The sequence below is a fragment of the Heliangelus exortis genome, chromosome 19 (assembly GCF_036169615.1).
Source record: "Heliangelus exortis chromosome 19, bHelExo1.hap1, whole genome shotgun sequence".
Classification (NCBI taxonomy): Eukaryota; Metazoa; Chordata; class Aves; order Apodiformes; family Trochilidae; genus Heliangelus; species Heliangelus exortis.
This window is the reverse complement of record NC_092440.1, coordinates 10133481-10141818: the sequence shown is the minus strand read 5'-3', so window position 1 is coordinate 10141818 and position 8338 is coordinate 10133481. Positions and strand designations below refer to the sequence as shown.

General features: G+C 40.2%; 1 protein-coding gene across 2 annotated transcripts in view; it reads left to right on the top strand.

The window, feature by feature from the left end:
- AACS (acetoacetyl-CoA synthetase) overlaps positions 1–8338 on the top strand; it is a 103673-nt gene that overhangs the window by 11742 nt on the left and 83593 nt on the right. For both annotated transcript variants that reach the window (XM_071763707.1, XM_071763706.1), the window contains exons 5-8: positions 1496–1593; positions 5130–5244; positions 5754–5835; positions 6476–6623. In XM_071763707.1, coding sequence (XP_071619808.1) covers positions 1496–1593; positions 5130–5244; positions 5754–5835; positions 6476–6623 — 443 coding nt within the window. The remainder of the gene's footprint in view (positions 1–1495; positions 1594–5129; positions 5245–5753; positions 5836–6475; positions 6624–8338) is intronic.

Sequence of the window (8338 nt, the reverse complement as noted above, 5' to 3'; positions counted from 1 at the left end):
TTCCCCTTTTTTCCCCTTTTTTCCCCTTTTTTCCCCTTTTTTCCCCTTTTTTCCCCTTTTTTCCCCTTTTTTCCCCTTTTTTCCCCTTTTTTCCCCTTTTTTTCCCCTTTTTTCCCCTTTTTTCCCCTTTTTTCCCCTTTTTTTCCCCTTTTTTCCCCTTTTTTCCCCTTTTTTCCCCTTTTTTCCCCTTTTTTCCCCTTTTTTCCCCTTTTTTTTTTCCCCTTTTTCCCCTTTTTCCCCTTTTTCCCCTTTTTCCCCTTTTTTCCCCTTTTTTCCCCCTTTTTTCCCCTTTTTTCCCCTTTTTTCCCCTTTTTTCCCCTTTTTTCCCCTTTTTTCCCCTTTTTTCCCCTTTTTTTCCCCTTTTTTCCCTTTTTTCCCCTTTTTCCCCTTTTTCCCCTTTTTCCCCTTTTTCCCCTTTTTCCCCTTTTTCCCCTTTTTCCCCTTTTTCCCCTTTTTCCCCCTTTTTCCCCCTTTTTCCCCCTTTTTCCCCCTTCTTCCCTTCTTCCCCCTTCTTCCCCCTTCTTCCCCCTTCTTCCCCCTTCTTCCCCCTTCTTCCCCTTCTTCCCCCTTCTTCCCCCTTCTTCCCCCTTCTTCCCCCTTCTTCCCCCTTCTTCCCCCCCTTCTTCCCCCTCTTCCCCCTTCTTCCCCCCTTCTTCCCCCCTTCTTCCCCCCTTCTTCCCCCTTCTTCCCCCCTTCTTCCCCCCTTCTTCCCCCTTCTTCCCCCCTTCTTCCCCCCTTCTTCCCCCCTTCTTCCCCCCTTCTTCCCCCCTTCTTCCCCCTTCTTCCCCCCTTCTTCCCCCCTTCTTCCCCCCTTCTTCCCCCCTTCTTCCCCCCTTCTTCCCCCCTTCTTCCCCCCTTCTTCCCCCTTCTTCCCCCCTTCTTCCCCCCTTCTTCCCCCTTCTTCCCCCCTTCTTCCCCCCTTCTTCCCCCCTTCTTCCCCCCTTCTTCCCCCCTTCTTCCCCCCTTCTTCCCCCCTTCTTCCCCCCTTCTTTTCCCTCTTGCAGTGTCTACCAGACAAGGTTTAGCTTTGTCAAGCTGAATCTCTGCTTTTGAACTGAGTGTTTATAATCTTTCCTTCCAGATACTTGTTCCTTTTCCAGTGGTGGTTTCTTCAGACTTGGTTGTTCCCTGCATGGCTCTGCATTCTCAGTCTTTATGTGCCCTATTCAATCCACAAACTTTACTCTCTTCCAGTTCTTTCCTGTGTGCTGTTATCCTGAAAAACCCCAGGAAAATTAAGCAGGAATATTTTTAAATTGGAAAAAAACCTTGTAGGTATAAAAATTGATATTTTTATAAATGGAATTATTTCTTGTGTTACTGTTCCTTTTTTAAAGACGGACACTGATTTTTGTGAGAAATTTTCAAGGATGCTTCAGTCTAGGATTTTTTATTTCTTAAATTGGCTGAAACTGGCTGTTGTACACATGATATTTACTGTAAGATGAGGGTTTTTTAATTTTCTTCCATATCCAACTCTTCCATTCTGCCATAGGTTACTTACCAAACAGCATTCACGCGGTGGAAGCGATGCTGGCTGCTGCAAGTATTGGTGCTATCTGGAGTTCAACATCACCAGACTTTGGCATTAACGTGAGTAGCTGTATTGTGTGCTGAAGAAAGCTATTGCTGTGTTTCAGACATCTGTGAGGGTGACAAATTCAAGCGGCAGATTGATTCTCTTCACTTTACTCTTACTGCCACCTCCTGGCACAGCCAAGTACAACCAGTTTTTTTTTCTTGTAGCGACCAGAAATGGAATGAAACCCCATGATTCCAGTTGCCCTTAGTGACTTTCAGCATAGTAATTTGAGTATCTTTAGCTAAACTCACTGATGTTTTCAGATGGAATCCATAGTCTGAGATTCTATTAATTAAGTGAGCAAACAATGCAATAGTGTTGTCTGGGGCTTGGTCCTTCCTTCCCAAATCTTTTGCCAGTCTACTTAGGCAAACATTCCAGTTTCTGTTACAGCAATCTGTTCCCATGTGGCTGGACTGAACAACACCTCACTTGGTCTTTTCCAGAAGGCTTTATATTTTGCTAACAAGGTGAAGAAATTCAGGCTAATATCACTAACCATTTTAACTCTTGTGTAGGAATAAATGCTTTGTGTAAAATATGATAAAAAATATATAATGTCCAAACAGATGTTATTGTGCCCTCAAAGCTTTGGAATATATTCTGTTTTCTTTGGAAAGTCTTTAGCATACATCATAAACAGTAACAAATACAAATCACTTGGAGTGCTGATGATTTCTCTTAGGCAAGAGTTTGCATGAAAGTATTTGGAGAATGTACTTTTAGTGCATTGCAGAACACAGAAAATACTGAAGTTTTTGCCATGCACACCCACAAAATCTCGGTGTTTAACTCCAGTAATGGGACTGTGATCTGGGGATTAGCACTAGAGGGCAGCAGCCTTCCATTTACCTACACTGGAGGGTGTAGCAGGGGAAAAATGATTAAAAAAAATCATTACAGCATGTAATGATCAATCTGTTCTACAAATATTGTCTCCTTGCTCAGAAAATGACAGTATGGAGTATTTTTGCAATGTGATTTGATCTTTTATCTGGAGAAAGATTGCTCATTTTGCTTGTATTACAGAGGGCTGGTATATTTTCTGTCCATGCTCCTGTGCTGTTATTTTCAGTGCTCAGCTTTATTTAGTTTTTGTGATAGTTTTTTAATGAAACTTAGCCTTGGAGCAGCAGTGCCATCAATGTAATTGATGATCCTTTGGCTTGGCAGCATGAGTTGGCATGAATTCAAACACGAAAATCTTGAAGGAAAGCAGCAGAGGTCCTGAGGGATATTGACTTCCACACTCAGGGAAAAAATATTCCTCCTTCTGTGCAGTGGTATTAGTCCTGTTAACATAAATGAGGGATTTGTTTGTGTTTGGGGAAGTAGTGTAGGGTTTTCAACACTTCAAATCCAATTGTATGTATATGTTTTGTGAAGCTTAGAAATGTCACATCTCAGAACTGCCCACACAGTGCAGCCTCTGAATGCTACACATCCAAAGACTTTGCTGGTTCTCTGACAGCAGATTTCCTGAATGCTTGCAATCTCCCTCCCACACACAATGCGACTCTTGGCAGCATTTGCTTCATTTCTCTAGTCCCTGTTTACTCATTTCTGTATATTAATAGGGAGGTCATTTTGTGGCCTGTGCGTAAGAAATTCTTGGCTATGCAACTTTACAAGAGGACTCTGCTCTTAGAACTATGCAGGAAATCTTTGGGCCCTGCCAACCTTGGGGCAAACTCCATTCATGGGGTCCTGCACCATTTCCAGTCGTGGATTTGAGGCTCATAGAATAAAACCAGCCATAGCTGATATACCTGAGCTTTTCTTTAAACCAATTCCTTGCTGAGCCATCTGGTTGGATTAAAGTTCCAGTGTAGCAATTACATGTTCCATCTGTTTGTGTTGCCTTTGTATCATACCAGGCTGCCCTGTGGGATTTATCCTGCCAGTGCTAATGAATCCAACTGGGTGTGTTTAGCAGGATTAGCAAGACCCTGAGAACTGTTGTCATCTCTGTTTCTGTTTCACACTTTTCTTCAGCTTTGATTCTTCAGTTAGAGTAACCTTACTCTTCTCCCTGGGCTTTGTTTTTAGACATCAGGCAGTGTGGAAAGGGTGAGTGTGTGGTCTATGCTCAGCATGGATGTATACACACACACACACACACACACACACACACACACACACACACACAACTTGGCTGCTTGGTCTGGTGCTTTGAAAATAGTACCAAGAAGTAGGTACAGTAACATACCTACGAGCATAGGAAATTCAATTTTGTACTCTCTTAGAGAAAGACTTTAATGTGTCAATTAAATCTACATTTCTATGTTTGTTAGTTAATGCCTTAGGGGCTTCTTAAGCTCCTTCTGCTTCTGAAGCATTTTTGTGATTCTTGTTTCCAACTAATTGACATAGTTAGATGACAGTGCATTATCACCATTTTTTAAGATATAAGCAAGGCAAAGAAAATTTTTTTTGGGTGGTAGGAGAGAAAGCTGTTAAGTTTTGGATTTGGAGAGACAGTTGCATATTTATAGTTAATCATATCTCTGTACCTAACCTGTTGTGTTCAGTCAGCTTTCCTAAAAAGCCAAGGTTGTCTGGACAGGACCTCTATACTTTTGCAGTAGGCTTTCTTGAACCCTGACCAGCTTAGCTTGGAAAGGAAGATTTTAATAGAGACTAGTTGATTGGTATGCTTTTGTCTTGTAGTAATAATTTGTCTCATTTTGCCTGCAAAGCAGAGACAGAATAATAAAGAATGCTGGGAAGAATAAGCACATGATGGTAGTCTGATTCTTGCTACGTGATTTAGGAGACTGTTCTTGAACAGGTAGCTGACAATTTTACAGTATTGCATAATCTTGTAGTTCTTAATGTTTAAAGTAATGTAGCTAGAGAGGGATGAACATTACTGTGTGCTGAGAGCTTTTACTAAAAGATTTGCTTCTGGCTGTTGAATATAAAAACATCCATTTCTGGTAGGTGGCTGGATGCAGTGTACCTGGAAAAAAAATAAAATACCAGAAGGCTTTTTCTCTCCATTATGATGACAGCCATGGAAAATTCCTCAAAATAATGTAAGCTGGAGGAGACACCTAAAAATTTAGCATTTGAATATGAGAAATGCATCGTCTGTCAAAGCAGCCTGGGAGGAAGTTTGCAGGGGCATCCAAGCCCCTTGCCTGCAGGTGCAGACAGGACCTGCAAGTAAATCCACAGCCAAACTCTTGCTCACATCAGTTATGTGCTTATCCTCTTTAGATGAGTTTTCAAGACTGATTCTCAAAGTGAATTTTTAACTGCTTGGATAGTTTTGTGAACTCTATCCTTGAGTGAATGTTCTGTAACCTGTTATGATTTTGTTATTGGTTCATATACTTGTGAATCATTAAATAAAGGGTTACAAACCTGTTGCATTTTGAAGATCTTGGGTGGGTGAAAGACAAGCAGGAAGTCTTCTAGCAGTTCTCCTCTGTTCCTTATTCTAGTCCTTATTTTTTGCTTGAATTAAGATTTGCATCAAGTAAATTTTACTACTGTCACATTTAATTATGTTTTTTAAACTTGTTTTTCTCTTTGTCCCTAGGGTGTACTGGACAGATTTTCCCAAATTCAGCCAAAGCTCATCTTCTCTGTTGAAGCTGTTATATATAATGGCAAAGAACATAACCACCTGGAAAAGCTCCATAGTGTGGTGAAAGGTATTTCACTGCATGTCATCTACTCTTAGATACTGTAGCTCAAAGCCTGCACTGCCTCAAAAAGTGATGGTTTGTTGCTCTCCTTCCTCTTTACAGTATCTCTGTGGCCACTTAGAATTTCAGAAAATTTGAGTAAAATCTAACCAGTCTTCTGTGTAATTCTAGCAGTTTTTTGCTAGCTTAGCTTAAATACATCATAAGTTAGTAGCATAAGTGGGGGAACAGGGACTGATGATACCAGTTTTTTAAGCCCAAGTGGAGTGCTGCTGAAGACAAATGAAGAGCTATTGCAGTGCTAAAGCTTGCAGACTTACACATGTATTTTTTAAAAGGCTGGCAATTTTGAGGAAATCTTAGGTAAGAGTTTCTGGGGTTTTAATATTAATATCTAATACTACATGCATCAGATTTATGTTACTTATTTTATTACACTCGTAAGATGCAGTAATACAAAAAAATCTTTTGTTTATATAATTGAGTGTAAGATTTTTTTTTCTTCTTTGCTCTAGGGCTTCCAGATATTAAAAAAGTTGTGGTGATTCCATATGTCTCCTCAAGAGAAACCATAGATATTTCTAAGATTTCAAACAGGTAAGGGGGAGCTTTTGAGCTTTGACTATCCTAACTAGGTAGAAGATAACAATTGAAATTGCTTGACCTCTTGACCTTACAAAAGCTAAGATTTAGCCAGATTTCTTATGTGGGTCCAGCTTTGTACTGAAAACTGAGGTAGTTTGTTGCTGCAGATGTTTTGCTTTGACAAAACCAGTGTTGGTTTTACTGGTTCTAAAACTGAAGAAAAAACTTAAATATAGCAGGGAGAAGAAAGTGGCTTCCAGAAATGAGAGATTAATAATTGAAGTGACATTTTTAGAGAAATGTCACTTCAAATGACAAATGTTTGGCTTATTTACTGGTCTGGATTACATAAGTTAGATACCTTTTGGAAGTGGTTGACTTCCATACTTCATGTTGAGAGCCAGATTGTTCTAGTATGGTTTGAGCTGTTAAGACCGGAAATGATCATAGGTGCAGATTAATTGGCTTATTTTTGTTGTTACTTCTCTGTTACACTTTTTAAAATTTCAAAACGAGGAAACAGAATAATTAGCAATTCAAAGACTAGCAAGAGTAAAAAGGAGCTGTTAGATTTGAAGGTTATCTTATGTATGGGCTGGGGTAATGCTTAAAAAAATAAATTGAAATACTCCTTCATTCTTCTCTTACACAGTGTCTTTTTAGAAGACTTCCTTGCTACTGGGAAAGGAGACCAGGCCCCTCAGCTGGAGTTTGAACAGCTGCCTTTCAGTCATCCTCTCTTCATTATGTATTCATCAGGCACCACAGGGGCACCAAAATGTATGGTTCATTCAGCAGGGGTATGTTTTCCCTCCTGAAGCTGCACTATCCATATTTAACTACCTGGGTCACATTTTTTCTTTAACAGGATCATGTCATAATGTACTTGAAGGAAGAACTGATTGCTTTTCAGTAACTTGCAATGAAACTTTCTAAGTGACTGGTTGAAAGAGTATGCATTAATATGGATGTAATGGGTTAGAGACTGGCGTGGAGACCTCTTGGAGATTTCAGCTATTTCTTGGGAACAAAGTTGTCACAAAATCCCTAGCAGAACTGGCCCAACTGATGCTTGAAGAAAGGCCAAAGAACTTGAATTGGGTGCTTGGAGCTGCTGTTTGGAGACTGTCAAGTTGAGGCCCATAGGGAGCTTGCAGTTTTAATTATCTAAATTTTGACCTTAAGCTTTACTCACTCCATTTATCAATTTAGAGCATGTCATCCTCATCAATTTTATTTTTTTTTTAAGGAAGGAAGCCAGAAGGTTGGCTGTCAGTTTGGGTGGGAGTAGGTTTTGCTTTGTATGGAAGCTTTGCTTTAGGCAGTGCCTTTTTGTGAGTGAAGGTATAGATGATGATGCTGCTGCCAAAATTGCTTGTGCTCACATAATTTCTGTTTACTCTTTGTGATCTAAAAGTTGTTCTAGGCAAAGTTCAGGAAATGGCTCCCCAGTCAGACACAGTGCTAAAACTTTAACTCTACTATTAGTATAGCCCCAAACAAAAGGCATAGCTTTGTCTTAAGGCAGGCAGAATGTTTTGTCTAGAATGTTTCTCCCAACTTGTATAAATGAAACTGCCCAGCTGTTAGGCAGAGCCCATTGTTTCTATTTGCTCTGCAAGTCAGGATACCCATCATGCTAGACTTGCTGTAGAGCTGTGTAGGGCAGGATCACTTTGTTTTGCCCATGGTGTGTACATTGTTGCCTCTCTTTGATGGAAAGGACCAGAGGGTTTGCCCACAGGCAAATCCCACGGATCCTGTAAACACTGCTTTATGTGTCATCAATAGGGGACCATACCAGGCAGCATATGACATCAAATTATTTGGGACACAAAACTTCTTGAGCAAGAAAGGAGTAATACTGTGAAATTAGACAGCAGTTTTGCAGCTGTGCTGGCTTTTAAACTGGATAAGGATTTGCAGAGATGAATCAGTAAAAATAGAGGAGGTGTTTTCTTCAGCAATGCCCAATAAACAGTAGGGAGATCAGAAACACATATGTAGATCATAAAATTAGTACAATTATCTGTAGTCCTTTCTCTTCCTGTGTTACCTGTATGCCTGCTTAGCTTGATCTCATACCTCTGCTCTCAATCTGAATCAGTTTTTCAGTTCATGGACTTATCTTAGAGTTTGGGTACAGACTACTCATCCTTGCTGGGGAGGAGAGAATGTGATGGTTTGTTGAAGGTGGTATGTTATTTACGATGATTGTGTTCCCACTGAGCAGCTCTGTAATGCCTGCATTGGAGGGTGACTTTTTTCTTTATATCCTGGTGCTAACAACTCTGGCCTTGGCCTTGAAGCAAATGGTTGCATCAGAGGCTTCTTTGGTTTGCATGCATTTTGTGTGTCAGTTTGAACAGAGCCTACAATAAAATCCATGCAAAGAAATTCTTAGATGTTTTCTGCACACTTGATTGGGTTCCTCTGTTTCTTCTTGGCTTAATCTTGTTTCCACTGTAATTAACAGGAGGATTCTCTTTTTTTAAAAAAAATTTTTTAACAAAAG